The sequence below is a fragment of the Scyliorhinus torazame genome, chromosome 12 (assembly GCF_047496885.1).
Source record: "Scyliorhinus torazame isolate Kashiwa2021f chromosome 12, sScyTor2.1, whole genome shotgun sequence".
NCBI lineage: Eukaryota > Metazoa > Chordata > Chondrichthyes > Carcharhiniformes > Scyliorhinidae > Scyliorhinus > Scyliorhinus torazame.
Genome location: NC_092718.1, coordinates 22,013,605 through 22,034,872, shown reverse-complemented (window position 1 = coordinate 22,034,872; position 21,268 = coordinate 22,013,605). Strand labels below are relative to the sequence as shown.

Here is a 21,268-nt window from a genome sequence, read left to right as displayed (position 1 = left end):
ATCATGAACACTAAAGGAGTCGCGCATTGTGGTTTAATGAGGGCGGTTAATCAACGTGAGCCAAGCTTTTAATGAACAAGACTTGTAAGACTTTTTAATGAACAAGCCAGGGAAGGCACTTTTGGACTTCACACCAGTTTAGTTTGAGTAACATTTTAATTCCACACTTAAAAATAATACAATCTGTGAGCAGCCCAATACTTTTAACCTGTTGGGACTGTCATGGTTAATTATGTCAAAGTGTTTCTATTGAATTCCATTTATCCGCTCTGCACACCACTGCTTAATTTATCTTAATGCATTTAATTTTTAAGTGTGTAGAGCCCCCCTTTGTCCACCTCCTTCTTGAATTTAGTTCCGTGATATCAATATTTGTACCTTTGCTTTCTATGTACCTCCATTCCAATAGCTGATTTCTACTAATGCATTTAAGTTTCATGATTAATGCTAAAATTTCAATTGCAACGCTCTTGCTTGCATGCTTCCCCTATCTTTTGATGACCATTGTCTCATCTATTTGTTAAAGTTCCAGCCCCATCCAAATTTAAATACACAACCGTTTTGTTTCATGGCAACATCCCAGTGAACAAAGAGACATTCAAATGGTTCTGCCTTGGTGAGCCTGGTGCATGACGTTGGCACCATTGGTGGGTGTGTCCAAAGTGTGGCACAGTCGGTGTTGACCATGGACCATAGGGCCTTGGTGTTCACCTGGGCTCATGCCCTGGCTGCCCCTGCATCATCAGGCTCTGCCAGACCTGGCGGCTCCCCGATGTCGTGACCTCTGGGCCATGCCCTGCAGCGCCTCAGCAATGCCCACCTGAGAGCAGGACATGTCCCGCAGAACCTCATCAAGGTCAGCCTGGTACTGGGTCACATCCCCCAGTGAAGCAGACATTCTGCCGAGGCCCTCAGCCATGGCTGTCACCGACTGCGCGGCACCTTGGACACCTTCACTCATGGTGCCGATGTCGTGCAGCAGGCTCTCCATTGAGTTCGCCACCCTAGCAGTGTTGGCCTCGGTGCCATGTATTGTCAGCGACATCTCCAGTGCCCATAGCCGCTGGGACTCCTCCAATTGGCAATGGACTGGACTGTTGCTGACAAATACCTCTGAATATCCTGACCACTCCCTAACGTCACCTTCAGCTCTGGGAAAACCTCTTCCAGAAGCTCAGCATCTGACTGGGACCCAGCTGGGTCATGGGATCCAGCAGACCTCCATTTGCTGTCTCGTCCCGGGGTTCCTACCTCCACCTGATGTACATCAGTAACCAGATTGTGCCCCAGAAACCTGTCCACTAACGTTCCCCACTGAGGTGTGTGTATCTGCACAGGTGGAGGGTGGGGACAACAGCTGTGACGGGTCGATCATGGCATCCTCGGAACTCTCCTCCGAGGTGATCTCATGGGAGACAGGGAAGGGGGCGACCCTGGACGGGCCGGTGGCACCGGCCGGAGGACCTGCAGGAGGATGAACACGTGGTCAGTGGGAGGGATGGGTCAGTCTGTCTGGCAACAACAACTCACGTGTGACAGCTCCTCTGGGTGGGGCCCGGTGGATCCTCACCTCTGCAGGATCCGCCAGCCTCCGCATTGAGGACCGCTCTGTCCTCGGCCACCCCAGTCACCTCCAGGGCCCGTTCCTCGAAGGTGGTGAGATTTCTTATGTCCGGCACCCCTCCGCCAGTCTGGGCCCTCTTCTAGCTATTGTGTGAGAGCTTCTCCTGTAGAGACACAGAGTGGGCATCCGTAGGCACACCAGTGGTGGTGGTGGGGGAGGAGGGGGGGGCGGTGAAGGAAGGGTTGGGGGGTGTTGAAGGGAGCTAGGGAGTGAAGGGAGGGTCGGGGCCTGCTTGGGGGAATGGATGCTCGCATGGGTGCGGACAGGCCTCAAGGGGTGGGGGTTGGGGGGGAGGGGGATGGTGGTGTCAACTCACCCGTGCTTCCCGGTGTAGGTCATTGACCATCTTGCGACCCTGGAGGCCAGGCCTCTTGGTCACACTCCCCGAGCTCATGGCCGCCGCCACTTTATGCCAGGCGGCACTGGCTGCCCTGTGGCTCACTCTCCGGGACCTTCCTGGCCTCCACCAGGAGGAGCCCCCCCAGGTCTGCATCCCCGAATCTTGGGACTGGTGGTCTCAGTGCCATTGCTGCGAGCTGAGTGAGGCTGGCTGTGTATGCTGTTTAAATGCTGCTCGACCTTATTAGCAGGCGGGTTTGCGAGCCTTCATTTGTGGTGAGAAGCCCGTGGGGACTCATTAAGTGGACTAATCAACGTCGAAATGCGTTGCCAGCCTCGCTGGTCTGAGCACCAGGAAGTTCGCGGCAGTTCCTGCTCGCTACCACACTTTGACATCTTTCTGGAGAATCGTGCCCATATGTTCCAAAAGGTGCCACTTGAATGAATATCGCTTATTGTCACAAGTTGGCTTCAAATGAAGTTACTGTGAAAAGCCCCTAGTCGCCACATTCCAGCGCCTGTTCGGGGAGGCTGGTACGGGAATTGAACCGTGCTGCTGGCCCGCCTTGGTCTGCTTTCAAAGCCAGCGATTTAGCCCTGTGCTAAACAGCCCTCCAACAGTTTAGCATTCCTCTAGTGCTGTTGTGTAAGGGTTAGTCAAGATTATGTGTTCAAGGCCTAGGATTTCTTATTAAATTAAGAGTGGCAGCAGTTGACCTAAACTGGCATTAACCCTGACTTACCAGAAACTGTAAAGTTGCTTCTCGGAAGAACTCTTTAATTATGTACTATTTTACAGTAACAGTTCATTGAAATTAGTTATCTGGTACATCCTTTCTCTAGCTGGTAGATGACACATACAAACATATAAAATAGAAGCATGGAATTCAGCCCATCGAGCCTGCTCCTCCATTCATTATGATCATGGCTGATCATCCAACTCAATAGCCAGATCCCACCCTCCCCCATCCCCATATCCTTTGAAGTGTAGAGGACATGTCCTTCTCCACTATGCTGTAAGTTTATTCACCTATTTCTTTCGCTCAGACTTGCGGACTCCAGTCCCACCAGAATCACAAAATTCAATTTCTAGCTGCCCTCGCTTTATAATTATTTCCCTCCTGATTGAAAACATATTCATGAGCTCCAGCTATTTGGTAATTGTTATGTTCTGTCGACTGGCCAAAGTAAACGATGAACCACTAGAACACATAGTTTAAATGATTTAATATGAAATAACTGTCTGATAAAGATAACTAAGATAAATAAAATAATAAACTACTAAGACTAATTAACTATTGTAGACCTACTGCAAAATACATCTGTCCCTTAGCACGACCTACTCCCCACTCCCCAACCACAGGGTCACGTGGTGGGTTTACACTGCCAGCTAGTGGTCGGAGATCATGCATAAATTATATACAAACTTGCTTTATGCATATCATCACAGTAATAACACCAGTCTCTTACTGTTACTTCTGTAACAACTTGCAACATGCATATCTCGCCAGTGTCCCGGGTTGCACTGGAATGACTGGTTATAATCCTACTGTTTCTTCCCCTGCACCCTCTCACCCTTGGATACTGTAGCCTTTGCTTGCTTCACCTGTTTCTTCATTTAAGCATCAGCCTCTGCAAGCTCTTCACTTCCCCTGCCCAGTAATCCTACGCTATAGTCCCACTGCTCCAGTATTACCTTTTTACGAATGATTAATACTTCCAGTCATTAGTTTTGCTTCTGATATTAGTGGCAGGGCAGAAAGTTACCCGCTTGTGCACTTGTTTTTACAGGTTATCACAATGGCAGCAGATGGACAGAGTAATTGCGTTGAAAGTAAGGTATGAAAGAACACAAAGTCAAGATATAATGTCAATGATGGAAGGGAAAGAATTGATTTTTGCATCAGCATTAGTTCTTCGCCAGGGACTTTCTGTAATAATAATCTTTATTGTCACAAATAGGCTTACATTAACACTACAATGAAGTTACTGTGAAAAGCCCCTAGTCGCCACATTCCGGCGCCTGTTCGGGTACACAGAGGGAGAATTCCGAATGTCCAATTCACCTAACAAGCATGAAATTCAGGATTTGTGGGAGGAAACCGGAGCACCCGGAGGAAGCCCACGCAGACACGGGGAGAACGTGCAGGCTCCGCACAGACAGTGACCCAAGCTGGGAATCGAACTTCGGACCTTGGCTCTGTGAAGCAACAGTGCTAACTACTGTGCTACCGTGCATGTATGCAGGGCAATGAATGTCTTGCAATAGGCATTGGTGACAATAAGTTCATTACCAAGCACCAGTTCAAAATAACAATAGTAAGCATTTGCAGATGTTGACGTACTAGCGACGATTGATTGCATATTCAAATACAGCCTGTGTCTCATGCCCTTTTTAGGAGAACTTAATAAGGAGGTTGAGCAGCCTGCTGGCAGTAACTTCTACTTGTGACATCTTCTATAATGTTTATCACAACACCAAGGACAAATATCCTGTGGTTGCATCGGTTTTGGAGATTTCTGAGGGAGGCATAAAAAGAACCACAGCTCTAGCTCTGAAAACCATGCAACCAGTTCTTCAGAAACTTCGACCTCAAAGTAAGCAGACACTAGTGATAGTGCTAACCTTATATTGTGAATCTGCCTGAATCGGCCTACCTTGGTTTTTAATCTTACCCGTCCACATTGCTGCGCGGCTTTAGGGTGTTGTCAGCCTTTGAATTCCTCAGACAGAAATATTGGTGCATTTTCTATTCAGTTGGCATTAGATGGAACTGAACTATTTGACCATGCCAGGCGTCACCAGACTTTCCTGCCTACTCCCCATATCTCTTGACAAGTTCTTGAATTTCAACTTATAATAATAATAATCTTCATTAGTGTCACAACTAGGGTTACATTAACACTTTTGATTAATTCTACTTTTAGGTAACATTTTTATTTTTACTTCAGAACCACCATAAGACCATAAGACATAGGAGCGGAAGTAAGGCCATTCGGCCCATCGGGTCCACTCCACCATTCAATCATGGCTGATTTCAACTCCATTTACCCGCTCTCTCTCCATAGCCCTTAATTCCTCGAGTATCAACTTCTGTCTTAAAGACATTCAACGTCCCGGCCTCCACCGCCCTCTGTGGCAATGAATTCCACAGACCCACCACTCTCTGGCTGAAGAAATTTCTCCTCATCTCTGTTCTAAAGTGACTCCCTTTTATTCTAAGGCTGTGCCCCCGGGTCCTAGTCTCCCCTGCGATCATAGCTAACAGAATCGTCAAACTTTGTTTTCCCTTCGTGTTAATTTATTAAAGCTCTGCTCCCTCAATCTGATTTGTTCAAGTCAATGTAGAATTCCTGATATTTTAGCACTTTGTTTTATAATTTACCAAAGGCTAATTGCATTTTAAAATATCATGGGCCGTATACTCCGTCCTGCCGAACCAGGTTTCATAGAATCATAGAATTCACAGAAGGAGGCCATTCGGCCCATTGAGTCTGCACCGGGCCTTGGAAAGAGCACCCCACCCAAGCCTACACCTCCACCCTATCTCCAGACCTCCACCCTATCCCCGTAACCCAAACTAACCTTTTTTGGACACTTTAGGGCAATTTAGCATAGCCAATCCACCTAACCTGCACAGCTTTGGACTGTGGGAGGAAACCCACGCAGACACAGGGAGAACGTGCAGACTCCGCACAGGCAGTGACCCAAGCTGGGAATTGAACCTGGGACCCTGGAACTGTGAAGCAACGGTGCTAACCACTGTGCTACCATTTCTGGTGCGGCGCGCCACCGCCGGCAGTGGGATTCTCCGTCCCGCCAGCCGGCCAATGGGGTTTCCCATTGTGGGCAGCCCCACACCGTTGGGAAAATCCCGGGCGTGGGTGGACTGCTGGTGCAATGGAGAATTCCACCAGCGGAGAATCCAGCGCCAAGTCTGTGATTTAATTATTCTTGAAAACTTGCAAGTCCAAATGGGGAGTATTTAAACCAGTGTGGCACAAGGATGGAAACCCAGAAGTAGGATCAGATAGGCTGGATTCGGATCAGGAAAATGGAGGTAAAACATTAGCTAGTGATGTGGAAGATGTATTGATGGACCGAATTACAGGAGAAGCAAAACTTACAAAGTGTCCAGCAAGGGAAAATGACGGGGCTGAACTATATATACTTCAATGCCAGGAGTATTACAAACAGGGTAGATGAATTAAGGGCAGAGATAGAGACACATGGCAGCAGGATATAATTGCGATAACGGAAACCTGGCTAAAGGAGGGACGAAAATGCCAGCTCAATATCAATGATTATAGAGTCTTCCGACACAATTAGAGTGGGTGATAAAAAAGAGGGGGGAGTAATATTCATGGTTAAAGAAGCAATTCCAGCTGTGAGAACGGATGATATACAAAACGGGTCAATAAATGAGGCTTTATGGGTTGAGTTTAGAAATATAAAAGGCACAGTCACACTACTGGGAATATACTATAGACCCTCAAATAGTGAAAAGGAGATGGAAGATCATGGGCTGGATTCTCCGCTCCCCGACGCCAAAATCGCGTTCAGCGAGGGGGAGGAGAATCTCCGATGATGTCGAAATTGGGGCTTTTGCGATGTTCCGCCCCCTGAAAAGCGGCATACTCTAGGAGTACGCCGCGCCACGTATCCACAGCCTCAGGCCATTGCCTGAGGCCTGCCCCGTGATGATCCGTCCCCGACCGGCCGAGTGCCCGACGGCGTGGGACACGTGTGGTCTCACCCGTCGGGAACTCTGCATAGCGGCTGCGGACTCAGTCCAGCGCCGTCACAGTCGGGGGAGGGCCGATCCGCGGGCAGGGGAGGCTTCATTCGGGGCTGGGGGCTCTGTGGACGGGCTGCCCGGGGCGCGCGAGCGGCTGAAGGGGGGTACTATTTTTGTGGTCCGGGTCTGCGGGCTGAGTCGGCCATGAAGCATGGCGCGGCCGCTGCATTCTGCTGCCGTGCGCTTGCCAGGCCACGGACCCAGCAATGCTCAGGGCCATATCGGCAGCCAGAGCTGGGAACTCTACGCTACCTCCCTGCTATCCCCCAGCAAAATGGCAAATCGGTGGCCGTTTTGCGCCAGTTTTCCTGGCGTAAAACACCATCGTTTTCACGCCGGCCTGGGACTTAGTCTCCCAAATGGAAAATCCAGCCCCAAATCTGGAGGCAAATTTCTGCCTATAAGAACAACAGGACTTTCACAGTATAAAAGTGATCCCCTACAGTGCAGACTTTGTTTGCACTGAGTGCTGAATTTGGTGCATTTGAGTGCTATAGTGAGAGTTTGGTGACTGAGGGAGTTAGGTGAGGAGGGAGTAAGGCGCTCCTTTCATTTTGTTTCCTACATTTCCGCAAAGAGCGAGAAGGGAGCCAGGAGTTTACAGAGAATGCAGCTGACTGGGAGCAGAGTCGGAGGGCGGAGGTCCAGTTGGTCCACAGGGCAGCTATATTCTGTAAGGTAAGAGGGGATGGAGGCTAGGTCAGTTGCATGCTCCTCCTGTAGGATGTATGTGGTGAGGGATACCACTGGTGTCCCCGCTGACTATACCTGCGGGAAGTGCACCCAACTCCAGCTCCTCAAAGACCGTGTTAGGGAACTGGAGCTGAAGCTGGATGAACTCCGGATCATCCGGGAGGCAGAGGGGGTGATAGAGAAAAGTTACAGGGAGGTAATCACACCCAAGGTACAGGACAAGTGTAGCTGGGTTACAGTCAGGGGAAAGAAAACAAACAGGCAGACAGTGCAGGGATCCCTCGTGGCCGTTCCCCTTCAAAACAAGTATACCGTTTTGGATGCTGTTGGGGGGGATGACCTACCGGGGGAAGGCCCTAGCGGCCAGGTCTCTGGCACTGAGTCTGGCTCTGGGGCTCAGAAGGGAAGGGGGGTGAATAGAAAAGCAATAGTAGTAGGAGATTCAATGGTTAGGGGAACAGGTAGGAGATTCTGTGGTCGCGAGCGAGACTCCCGGAAGGTATGTTGCCTCCCGGGTGCCAGGGCCAGGGATGTCTCGGATCGTATCTTCAGGATCCTTAAGGGGGAGGGGGAGCAGCCAGAAGTCGTGATGCACATTGGTACCAACGATGTAGGTAGGAAAAGGGGTGTGGAGATAATAAACGAGTTTAGGGGGTTAGGCTGGAAGTTAAAAGCCAGGACAGACAGAGTTGTCATCTCTGGTTTGTTGCCGGTGCCACGTGATTGCGAGGCTAGGAATAGGGAGAGAGTGCAGCTGAACACGTGGCTGCAGGAATGGTGTAGGAGGGAGGGCTTCAGGTATTCGGATAATTGGAGCGCATTCTGGGAAAGGTGGGACCTGTACAAGAAGGACGGGTTGCATCTGAACCAGAGGGGCACCAATATCCTGAGAGGGAGGTTTTCTAGTACTCTTCGGGAGGGTTTAAACTAATTTGGCAGGGGAATGGGAACCGGATTTGGAGTCCAGCAACTAAGCTAGCCGATATTCAGGATACCAAAGCGTGTAGTGAGGCAGTGGGGAAGGGAACACTGACAAAGGAGAGTACTTGCAGGCACGGGGTGGATTGAAGTGTGTATACTTCAATGCAAGAAGCATCAAGAATAAGGTGGGTGAACTTAAGGCATGGATCGGTACTTGGGACTACGACGTGGTGGCCATCACGGAAACTTGGATAGAAGAGGGGCAGAAATGGTTGTTGGAGGTCCCTGGTTATAGATGTTTCAATAAGATTAGGGAGGGTGGTAAAAGAGGTGGGGGGTGGCATTGTTAATGGAGATAGTATAACAGCTGCAGAAAGGCAGTTCGAGGAGTATCTGCCTACTGGGGTAGTATGGGTTGAAGTCAGAAATAGAAAAGGAGCAGTCACCTTGTTAGGAGTTTTCTATAGGCCCCCCAATAGTAGCAGAGATGTGGAGGAACAGATTGGGAAACAGATTTTGGAAAGGTACAGAAGTCACAGGGTAGTAGTCATGGGTGACTTCAACTTCCCAAACATTGAGTGGAAACTCTTTAGATCAAATAGTTTGGATGGGGTGGTGTTTGTGCAGTGTGTCCAGGAAGCTTTTCTAACACAGTATGTAGATTGTCCGACCAGAGGGGAGGCCATATTGGATTTGGTACTTGGTAATGAACCAGGGCAAGTGATAGATTTGTTAGTGGGGGAGCATTTTGGAGATAGTGACCACAATTCTGTGACTTTCACTTTAGTAATGGAGAGGGATAGGTGCGTGCAACAGGGCAAGGTTTACAATTGGGGGAAGGGTAAATACGATGTTGTCAGACGAGAATTGAAGTGCATAAGTTGGGAACATAGGCTGTCAGGGAAGGACACAAGTGAAATGTGGAACTTGTTCAAGGAACAGGTACTACGTGTCCTTGATATGTATGTTCCTGTCAGGCAGGGAAGAGATGGTCGAGTGAGGGAACCATGGTTGATAAGAGAGGTTGAATGTCTTGTTAAGAGGAAGAAGGAGACTTATGTAAGGCTGAGGAAACAAGGTTCAGACAGGGCGCTGGAGGGATACAAGATAGCCAGGAGGGAACTGAAGAAAGGGATTAGGAGAGCTAAGAGAGGGCATGAACAATCTTTGGCGGGTAGGATGAAGGAAAACCCCAAGGCCTTTTACACATATGTGAGAAATATGAGAATGACTAGAGCGAGGGTAGGTCCGAACAAGGACTGTAGCGGGAGATTGTGCATTGAGTCTGAAGAGATAGGCGAGGTCTTGAACGAGTACTTTTCTTCTGCATTTACAAATGAGAGGGGCCATATTGTTGGAGAGGACAGTGTGAAACAGACTGGTAAGCTCGAGGAAATACTTGTTAGGAAGAAGGGCAAATGGGTGAAGTGACCGTTGCCGACCATGTCGGCGATAGTGATCACAATTCAGTTAGATTCAGCGTTACCATGGGAAAGGACAGGGATAAAGCAGGAGTAAAAGTGTTGAACTGGTGGAAGGCAAATTCTGCAGGAATGAGAAGGGACATGGTTGAGGTGGACTGGCCAGCACTGCTAGAGGATAAATCAATGGAAAACCAGTAGGAAGGACTAAAAAGCAAAACCCTGAATGTACAAAGTAGACATGTCCCCTCCAAAAATAAGAGCGGTACTGCCAAATCTAGACCCCTCCTGGTTGTCTAACAGAATACAGGGGAAGATCAAACAGGTGGGGTTATTCGGTTGCGGGGATAGGGTGGAGGTGTGGGCTTAAGTGGGGTGCTCGATCCAAGGACCGGTGCGGACTCGATGGGCCGAATGGCCTCTTTCTGCACTGTAAATTCTAAGAAAAGGAAAGCGTGCAATAGGCACAAAGAACTAAACACTGCAGATATCCTAGCCGAGTATAGGACGTGCAGGTACAAAGTCAAAAAGGAAATAAGGAAATCTAAAAGAGGGCATGATGAAAGATTGGTAAATAAAGTTGAAGATAACCCAAACAAGGTTTACCAATATGTTAATGATAAAAGATTAGTTAAGTAAAAAAGTGGCATCTATCAGAGATAACAAAGGGAATGTGTGTAGAGACAGAGGCTGTGGGAAGAGTTTTAAATGAATATTTTGTCTCCGTGTTTACAAAGGAATGGGATGATGCAGACAGAGTAGTCCAGGAGGAACACTGTGAGATATTGGATGAGATAATCAGAAAAAGAGAGGAAGTAGTCAGAGGGTTGGAATCCTTGAAAGTTGGTAAGTCACCAGGATCAGATGGATTGTTTCTGAGGCTGCTGAAGGAGGTCACGGAGGAGATAGCAGATGCTTTGATGATGATTTCCAATCCTTACCATATGCAGGGGAGATGCTGGAAGACTGGAGAAATGCAAACATGGTTCCATTGTTTAAAAAGGGGTCGAAGGAAATGCCAAACAATTATAAGCCAATTAGTCTTGCGTTGGTGGTGGTTAGTAGAACCAATCCTGAGAAATAGGATTAACTGTCACGTAGAAAGGCATGGACTAGTCAGGGAGGGTCAGCATAGATTTGTTAAAGGAAGGTTTTGCCTCACAAATTTGATTGAATTCTTTGAGGAAGTGACAAGAAGGGTTGATGAAGGTAGTGCAGTGGATGTTGCGTACGTGGATTTTATCAAGGTGTTTGACAAGGTCCCACATGGCAGATTGGTCAAAGAAGTAAAAGCCCATGGGACTGAATTCTCCAACGGGATCCTCCATTTCGCCGGCAGCGCACTCACGCCCGTGGCTTTCCCAACAGCGTAAGGGTACCCACAATGGAAACTCCATTGGCCGGCTGGCGGGATGGAGAACGCCGCTGCCAGGGGGTGGGGTGGGGTGGGGTGGTGCGCGCCACCAGAAAATGGTTACGGTGGGACGGAGAATCCTGCCCCATGGGCTACAGGGCAATGCAGTCAGCTGGATGAAAAGTTGGCTTAGTAACAGGAATCAAAGGGTAAAGGTCAATGGCTGCCCTCACAATTGGAAAGTTGTTTCAAGTATTGTTCCAAAGAGCTCGGTGTTGGGACCCTTACTGTTTGTGCTTTTGTGTTATTTTCAATGATTTTGACGTGACCGTGTGGGGCATGATTGGGAAATTTGCGGACAACAGATGTTTGGCCGAATGGCGGACAGTGTAGAGGATAGCAATATTCTTCAAAATGATATAGATTGGTTGGTGGCGATAAAGTGGCAGATGGAATTTAACACAGAGAAGTGTGAGGTCATGCCTCACACTTCATCCATCCAGATACGGTAAGGCATAGGAAGATCAAACAGTTATAGGGAGTACACAAGAAATGGGAATATGCTAAGAGAGGTAGACAAAGTGAGAGATCTTGGTGTACAGGTACACAGGTCCCTAAAGGCAGCAGTTCAAGTGGACAAGGTTGAAAAGAAAGCATATGGAATGCTCACCTGCATTGGCAGAGGTACAGAGTAAGGACATAATGTTGGAATGGTATAAAACACTGGTGAGGCCACAACTGGCAGCTCTGGTCACCACATTACTGAAAGGCCATAATTGCTCTGGGTAGAGTGCAGAGGAAGTTTACAAGAATGTTGTCAGGGTATACCTGGAAAAGTATAGCTACGAGGATAGGTCGGGGTTATTTTCCTTGGAGCAAAGTGATGCACGATCAATTGCACAGAGACGAAAGTTGAATACAACTGAAGCTTTATTATTCTAAGATGTGTGGCCTCCTACAGCAGCTGGCGAAATGGCTGCTGTATAGGGAGCACACATATTTATACTCCGCCTACTGGGCGGGGCCAGCAGGCAGGGACTACCCCCCTACCTGTAGTACAGGGCCTTAATATCTCCTAATATATACAACAGTGGTGATTATCACATTCACCCCCTGTTAAAATTGAGTCCAGTGGGGGTGGTGGAGAACGATATACAGAGCAAGTTTAATATATAGAAGCGAAAAAAAAATATTTCGTTCTGAAGTCCAGTACAAGGTGGTTTGGTAGTCCCGAACCAATTATAGATTTAGCCGGTCCGGGGCCCTGATGTGGCATTGGGAGCGACGCAGTGGTGGAGGCGTTCCGGTGTTTGTCTGGTCCTCTGTGACTCGGGGAGCGTGCCGAAATCCTCTTCATCCTCGGGCGTGGGCAGGGGGAGGACGGATGGTCCTTGGGGGGGGGGGGGGGGGGGGGGTTGCTGCTGGGTGTGCCGGGGGGGGGGGGGTGGAGCCGGGCCGGAGGGATGTGTGTGTGTGTGGAACCTGCTGGTGCCAGGTCCCTGAGGGAGACAGTATCCTGGCGGCCGTTGGAGTACGCTACATAGGCATACTGGGGGTTAGCGTGGAGTAACTGCACCCTTTCAACCAACGGGTCCGCCTTGTGGAATCGGACATGCCTACGGAGGAGTACGGGTCCTGGAGCTGCGAGCCAAGTCGGGAGCGACACCCCGGATGTGGACTTCCTGGGGAAGGCAAAGAGTCGTTCATGGGGTGTGTCATTAGTGGCGGTGCATAGTAGCGACCGAATGGAGTGCAGTGCATCGTGGACGGCCTCCTGCCAGCGGGAGGCAGGGAGATTCCTGGACCGCTGGGCCAGTTGGACGGCCCTCCAGACCGTCCCGTTCTCCCTCTCCACCTTGCCATTTCCCCGGGGGTTATAGCTGGTCGTCCTGCTGGAGGCGATACCTCTGCTGAGCAGGAACTGACGCAGCTCATCACTCATGAATGAGGATCCCCTGTCACTGTGGATGTAGGCGGGGAAGCCAAACAGCGCAAAGATTGTGTTGAGGGCTTTGATGACGGTGGCAGACATCTCTGAAATGAGTATTCAGCGACCACACTGAGGAAATACGTGTTACATAGAACATAGAACATAGAACATACAGTGCAGAAGGAGGCCATTCGGCCCATCGAGTCTGCACCGACCCACTTACGGTCGGTGGAGGGGAGGGGCCCTTTGAAATCCACACTGAGGCGTTCAAAGGGGTGGGAGGCCTTCACCAGGCGCACGCGGTCCGGCTGGTAGAAGTGCGGTTTGCACTCCGCACAGACCTGGCAGTCCCTGGTGATTGCCCTGACTTCCTCGACGGAGTCGGGCAGATTGCGGGCCTTTATGAAATGGTACAACCATGTGACTCCCGGGTGACAAAGGTTATCGTGCAGGGTCCGGAGACGGGCTACCTGTGCGCTGACACATCTACCTTGGAATAGGGCATCTGGGGGCTCGTTGAGCTTGCCGGGGCGATACAAAATTTTGTAGTTGTAGGTGGAGAGCTCGATCCTCCACCTCAGGATTTTATAATTTTTGATCTTACCTCGCTGTGTGTTATTGAATATGAAGGCTACCGACTGTTGGTCAGTGAGGAGAGTGAATCTCCTGACGGCCAGGTAATACCTCCAATGCCGCACTGCTTCAACGATGGCTTGGGCCTCTTTTTCGACGGAGGAGTACCGAATTTCTGAGGCATGAAGGGTGCGGGAAAAGAATGCCACGGGCCTGCCTGCCTGATTGAGCGTGGCGGCTAGGGCGACGTCTGATGCGTCGCTCTCCACTTGAAAGGGCAGCGTCTCGTCTACTGCATGCATCGTGGCCTGGGTGATATCGGCTCTAATACGGTTGAAGGCATGTTGAGCCTCGGCCGTCAGGGGGAAAAGGGTGGACTGGATGAGTGGGCGGACCTTGTCCACGTAGTTTGGGACCCACTGGGCGTAGTATGAAAAAAACCCCAGGCAGCGTTTGAGGGCCTTGGGGCAGTGGGGAAGGGGGAGCTCCATGAGGGGGTGCATGCGGTCGGGATCGGGCCCCAGAACTCCGTTCTGGACCACATAGTCGAGGATGGCTAAACGGTTGGTGCTGAATACGCAATTCTCCTTGTTATAGGTGAGGTTTAGGGGAGTGGCGGTGTGGAGAAATTTGGCAAGGTTGGCATTGTGGTCCTGCTGATCGTGGCCGCAGATGGTGACATTGTCTAGGTACGGGAAGGTGCCCGCAACCTGTACCGGTCGACTATTCGATCCATCTCCCTTTGGAAGACCGAGACCCCGTTGGTGACGCCGAAGGGAACCCTGAGAAAATGGTAGAGGCGGCCGTCTGCCTCGAAGGCAGTGTATGGACGGTCCGCTTTACGGATGGGGAGCTGGTGGTAGGCGGATTTGAGGTCTACAGTTGAGAAGACCCGGTACTGTGCAATCTGATTGACCATATCAGATATGCGTGGGAGGGGGTACTTGTTGAGCTGCGTGTACCTATTGATGGTCTGGCTGTAGTCCACGACCATTCTGTGTTTCTCCCCAGTTTTCATCACTATCACTTGGCCTCGATGATGCTTTCCCGAAGCAGCCGCTAGACCTCGGACCTGATGAAGGTCCTGTCCTGGGTGCTGTACCGTCTGCTCCTGGTGGCGACGGGTTTGCAATCCGGGGTTAGGTTTGCGAATAGGGAAGGTGGGCCGACCTTTAGGATCGTGAGGCCACACACAGTGAGGGGTGGTAGGCTCTGGAGGTTACACTGGAAGTCCAGGCCGAGTAGCAGGGCAGCGCACAGGTTGGGGAGGACGTAGAGGCGGAAGCCGCTGAATTCTCCTATACAGTATCCCCAGATCGCTACGGAGTGGGATCCGGAGGCCAGGGAGATTCTTTGATTGGCGGGGTGTACCGCAAGGGAGCAGCGCCTTACCGTATCGGGATGGATGAAGCTTTCGGTGCTCCCGGAGTCCAGCAGGCAAGAGGTTTTGTGCCCATCGATCTTCACGCTTGTCGAGGCGGTGGCTAGATTGTGCGGGCGAGACTGGTCGATCGTGACCGAGGCGAGTCGTGGCTGGTTGTCGCTGGTGTCGAACGATGGGGTGCCCGGAGGGCATGGGTCCTGGAACAATGGTGGTGCCCATGTGCCGTGGGGAAGAGAAGATGGCGGCGCTTAGAGATCCTGAGGTGGACAAGATGGCGGCGCCCACGGGCCACACGTGGCGGGGGTTGAAAAAGATGGCAGCGCCCATGGGCCGCACATGGTCCGAGAAGGGGAAGATGGCGGCGCCCACTGGCCGCGGGTGGTCTGAGGGGGAGAAGATGGCGGCGCCCACTGGCCGCGCGTGGTCTGAGGGGGAGAAGATGGCAGCGCCCACTGGCCGCACGTGGTCCGGGGAGGTGAAGATGGCGGCGCCCATTGTCCGTACGCGAGGGGAGTCGGGGCAATAGCGGCGACTTGAGTGGGCCTGGCACACCGCAGCGAAGTGCCCCTTCTTGCCGCAGGCCTTGCAAAGGGCGGTGCGGGCCGGGCAGCGTTGGTGAGGGTGTTTCTGTTGCACGCAGAAGTAACATCGGGGGCTTCCGGGGTTGGCTGGCTGGCGCGTGGCACAGGCGTATTGACTGGGTGAGGCCCCCGGCGGGGCGGCCGTCTGCGGAGTCCACGATGTGTAGAAGGGTTGGGCTGTGCGGCTGGGGGTGCAGCCTGAATATTGCACGAGTCGACCGTCATCGATAGTGGCAGTTTTTTTGTTGCTGCGAGGTCTAGCGTGGCCCTCTCTAAAAGTCGCGGGCATTTGAGGTCTGACCCTATCCCCGTAACGAAGGCGTCCCGCATGAGGAGGTTCGATATTCCGTGGCCGTGACGGCCTGACAGTCACAGTCTCTGACCAGAGGAATTAAAGCACGCTGGCCGTAGTTCTCTTTCAGTAGCACCATGGCTTCATCATAGGTCGGCGCGTCCTGGATAAGAGGAAAGACGTTGGAGCTCAGCCGCGAGTAGATTATCTGGATTTTCCGGGATTGGGTCTGGTGCAGACCTGATGTAAGCTTCGAAACAAGTTAGCCAGTGTTGAAAGTCCTTTTTGGCATCGCTTGATTGCGGATCCAGCTGCAGGCGATCCGACTTGATGCGGAGGTCCATCTTCTGAAAATCTTAGAGTAATAAATTGATGCACGATCAATTGCACAGAGACGAGAGTTGAATACAACTGAGGCTTTATTACTCTAAGATGTGTGGCCTCCTACAGCAAATGGCTGCTGTATAGGGAGCACACATATTTATACTCCGCCTACTGGGTGGAGCCAGCAGACAGGGACTACCCCCGTACCTGTAGTACAGGGCCTTACCACACATCTCCTAATATATACAACAGTGGTTATTACCACACAAAGAAGGCACAGGGGTAATTTAATTGAGGTGTACAAAGTTGTGAGGGGAAGAGGTATCATGGACAGAATAAAATTGTTTACCTTGGTGGAGAATTCGAGAATCAGGGGACATGAAAGTGGCAGAAGGTGTGGAGAAGACTTGAGGAGGAAATGTTTTACACAGAGGCTAGTGGGTGTCTGAAATTTGAACCCAAAGCTTATGGCTAAGAGGCAGGAACGCTGCCTGCTGTCCCACAATACCTCTCAACAGGCATATACTTGCTCTATATTGCAGAATAAGAAGTACCAAGCATATACTTAGTGTTCAAAGAACTTCTGTATTTTGTTGTTTCACGTGTGTGATGACCATGAATATTATGGCTTCTAGTTGCAGGTGCCAATGATTATGCTTGTAAAGGACTTGACCATCTTGAGGCAAAGTTTCCTGTACTTCACCAGGACTCCACAAAAGTGAGTGTCAACCTTTCATTATCATCACCAGGTTTAGAAGTAAAACCATTGCTGGAAAGTTGAAAGGAAGTTGTACGATGGCTTAAGGCCTCTTCTTTCTCCTGCTCTTTATTACTGTTGACATTGAGAAGAAAAATACATTTTTGTGAACATAGCGTGAGCTGTTGCGAAAGGAAGCTTGCAGAGATACCAACAGTGTCAATCTCTGTGGAGAGTTGGAGAAGGTGTTGCACAAAGTCTCTTGCTACAAGGAATCACAAGAAAGATGAGTGTGAAAGGGTTGATGAGCGAAGATTAAACAAATACTGGGAATACGGAATAGTTCTTTTGGCTTCTGTGAAGTAAAAGATGGGTTCATGTTTTGGGAATAGCTCATTTTTCCCCCTTTTCTCTCTAGCCGCTGGAGTTTCTTGGCATTTTCTGCTTCTCATACTAATTTATGCAGATACACCATAGAAAGCATCCTATCTGCTTGCATCACAGCCTGGTATGGCAACTGTTCGGCCCAAGACCATACAAAACGACAGAGAGTCGTGAACACAGCCCAGTCCATCACGTGAAATCCCCTCCCATCCATTGACTCTGTCTACACCGCCTGCTGCCTGGGGAAAGCGGGCAGCATAATCAAAGACCCCTCCCACCTGGGTTATTCTCTCTCCCAACCTCTTCCATCGGGCAGGAGATAGAAAAGTCTGAGAACACACACTAGCATGTTCAAAAACAGCTTCTTCCCCGCTGTTCCCAGCTTCCTGAATGACCCTCTTATAGACTGAACTGATCTCTCCTCACATCTTCTCTACTGAGTGTACACTCCGATGCTTCACCCAATGTCTAGTCTATGTATTTACATTGTGTATTTATCGTAAGTCCTATGTTTTTCTTGTGTGGAACGATCTGTCTGGACTGTACGCAGAATAATACTTTTCATTACACGTGAAAAGTGCCATGTGACAATAAATCTAAATCTAGTTTCCAGCAGGTGAACTTCAAAGTGGATTTGGTTGAATTTTTCTTGTTCCAGTTTGCCTTGCGTTTTTTTATGTGATGAAATCTATAGATTAAGCTCAGCGATGAGAGTAGATGGGGCTGCAGTATACCTTTTCAGGTATTCAAAAGCTTGTGTTTTAAGCTTGTGTTGTCAGGTTTAAGCGACTCATCCAATCAAGGCATTAACCGACAATGCGGCAATTAATATCTGCATTGTTACCTTTGCAGATTGCGTGCGATGTGAAAGAAATGGCCATTAGGAGAATGAAAGGCATCAGAGATGAAGTCGCCAGTTCTATCCTTCATGTTTCTGACAAAGCAGCACACGTGGTCACCTGCAGCCTGGAGAAAACAAAAGTCTTAGTGAATGGAAGTGTGACGTCTGCCCTAAGTAGCAGAATTGGGAGATCGCTGACTCATGGAGTTGATGCTGCCTTATCGACATCTGAGGAGCTGGTTGACTCTTACCTGCCAAATGAAGTTGAAAATAGTAAGAATCCTCCAATTCGCTTTTCACAAAAAAACACTAATTTGCTTACCATTCCTTTATGTTTGATTTCAAGATTACATGAATTATTCACACCGAGAAGCAAATTCTGTTGTTGTTGTTTCTCTTTGTGCACCTTGTGGTGCCCAAGGCAGAATTTGCGAAGTTTTGCCTGGATCGGGTTGCTTGCCTGTCGCCAGAGGCTGATAGCTTGAGGGAGGGTCACTGTTCATCCAGTGTGGCTGACCAGAAGTCTCTCCCACTCTTAACCCGAGGAGTCTGCACATCCTCCCCGTGTGTGCGTGGGTTTCCTCCGGGTGCTCCAGTTTCCTCCCACAGTCCAAAGATGTGCAGGTTAGGTGGATTGGCCATGATAAATTGCCCTTAGTGTCCAAAATTGCCCTTAGTGTTGGGTGGGGTTACTGGGTTATGGGGATAGGGTGGGGCTGTTGACCTTGGGTAGGGTGCTCTTTCCAAGAGCCGGTGCAGACTCGACGGGCCGAATGGCCTCCTTCTGCACTGTAAATTCTATTCTATGATTAACAAAGGAAGATGGTTGTGGTGGTTGGAGGTCAATCATCTCAGCTCCAGGAGTTCCTCAGCGTAGTGTCCAAGGCCCAATCATCTTCAACTGCTTCATCAATGCCCTGCCTTCCATCATAAGGTCAGAAGTGAGGATGTTTGCGGTCCGCAAACATGTTCAGCACCATTCGTGACTCCTCCGATATTGAAGCAGTCCATGTCCAAATGCAGCAAGACCTGGACAATATCCAGGCTTGTGCTGACAAGTGGTACGTTACGTTCGCGCCACACAAGTGTCAGGCAATGACCATCTCCTACAAGAGTGGATCTAACCATTGTCCTTTTGCATTCAATGGCATTACCATCGATGAATCCCCCACAATCAACATCCTGGGGGTTAGCATTGATCAGAAGCTGAACTGGACTAGCCATATTAATACTGTGGCTACCAGGGCAGATCAAAGGCTAGGAATCCTATGGTAAGTAACTCACCTCCTGACACCCCAGAGCCTGTCCACCATCTACATGGCACAAGTCAGGAGTGTAATGGAATACTCTCTACTTGGCTGGATGAGTGCAGCTCCAACAACATGCAAGAAGCTCGACACCATCCAGGACAAAGCAGCCCGCTTGATTGCTCCCTGTTCCACAAACTTTCAAACCCACCACCACCGGTGAACAGTGGCAGCCATGTGTACCATCTACAAGATGCACTACAGGAACTCACCAAGGTTCCTTCGACAGCACCTTCCAAACCCACGACCACTACCATCTAGAAGGCCAAGAGCCGCAGATACCTGGGAACCCCACCACCTGGAGGTTCCCCCCCCCCCCCCACCCTGACTTGGAAATATATCACCGTTCCTTCACTGTCGCTGGGACAACATCCTGGAACTCCCTCCCTAACAGCACAGTGGGTGTACCTACACCTGAAAGACTGCAGCAGTTCAAGAAGGCAACTCACCAGCACCTTCTGATGGGCAACTAGGGATGGGCAATAAATGCTACCCTAATTAGCGATGCCCACATCCCGTGAAATTAATTTTTTTTAAACTGCCTGTCATTGGTGTGTGCTGGAAGGATTTTGTAGATTGACACTCCTGTTTTGGCCTTGTTATGAACAAACCTTCCTTGGCCATCAAGTCCAGGTGTGGGATTTGTACCCAGAGCTTCTGACTCAGAGGCAGGAACGCTACCCACTGCACCACAAGACCTCCAGAGAATTCAGGAATAACATTTAAAAGAGAACTGGACAAATATTTGAAGGAAAAACTTAGCAAACTATAGGGGAAAAGCAGGGCTGTGGTGTTAATTGGATAGCTCTACCAATGAGCCAACACAGACATTTGGGCTGAATGGCCTCTTTTGGGGCAGCACGGTAGCACAAGTGGCTAGCACTGGGGCTTCACAGCGCCACGGTCCCAGGTTCGATCCTCCGCTGGGTCACTGTCTGTGCGGAGTCTGCACGTTCTCCCCGTGTCTGTGTCGATTTCCTCCCACAGTCCAAAGACGTGCAGGTTAGGTGGATTGGCAATGCTAAATTGCCGTTAGTGTCCAAAGAAGGTTAGGAGGTGTTATTGGGTTACGGGTATAGGGTGGAAGTGAGGGCTTAAGTGGGTCGGTGCAGACTCGATGGGCCGAATGGCCTCTTTCTGCACTGTATGTTCTATGCTTTATCATTCTATGACTTGGTAGCCCATGGCTACTAGGTGGTTCACCGAGGTGGCTCAGGCTAGTTTTCTTTTTCCCCATGTCTACCGGAAACATGGAAGTATCTGCTCTGTGCTGAAAACATTCGGATGGCACCTTGGAAGTATCGGAAATTTATGGACATGAAGCTATAGCTACCATGTATTCAATTAAGCACCTCGCACTTTCTGAAGAACACTGGCTTCTTCCTCCTCCTTGGCCAGTCCCTCAGGACCGAGGGTGATTTGCTTCCCCTCCAGTTCGATAAGTTTTGAGATGGCTGATATGCATGATTTTCAGACTCTGCCACGTGCGAGGTACACGCTGCTTGAATGGTTGGGTACATGGGCTGTTTGCAGGTCGATACCTTGACTTTACCTCTTGCATGTTCCCGACGGAGTCTCTCGACATGTTCAGTGATTTCCTCATTCCCCATTTTGATCAACCATCAGCCACGGTCTCCATGGGTTGATGGGCCAGTTCAACCCCTTCAGGGCTCCCTTGAGAACACCCCTAAAATGTTTCCGCTATCCCCCTCGAAGTCTCGTGCTGTGATTGAGTTCGGAGCAGAGCAATTGCTTAAGGAATCTGGTGTCAGGAAATGAACCCTAAATACTGGCCGGAATTCTC

General features: G+C 49.9%; 1 protein-coding gene across 1 annotated transcript in view; it reads left to right on the top strand.

Annotated features, from left to right (window-relative positions):
- The window catches only part of LOC140387426 (perilipin-2-like), a 94,063-nt gene that overhangs the window by 397 nt on the left and 72,398 nt on the right, over positions 1–21,268 (top strand). The window contains 4 exon segments of the mRNA XM_072470520.1: positions 3,755–3,802; positions 4,363–4,561; positions 16,871–16,953; positions 18,169–18,430. Coding sequence (XP_072326621.1) covers positions 3,764–3,802; positions 4,363–4,561; positions 16,871–16,953; positions 18,169–18,430 — 583 coding nt within the window. The 5' untranslated portion in view covers positions 3,755–3,763.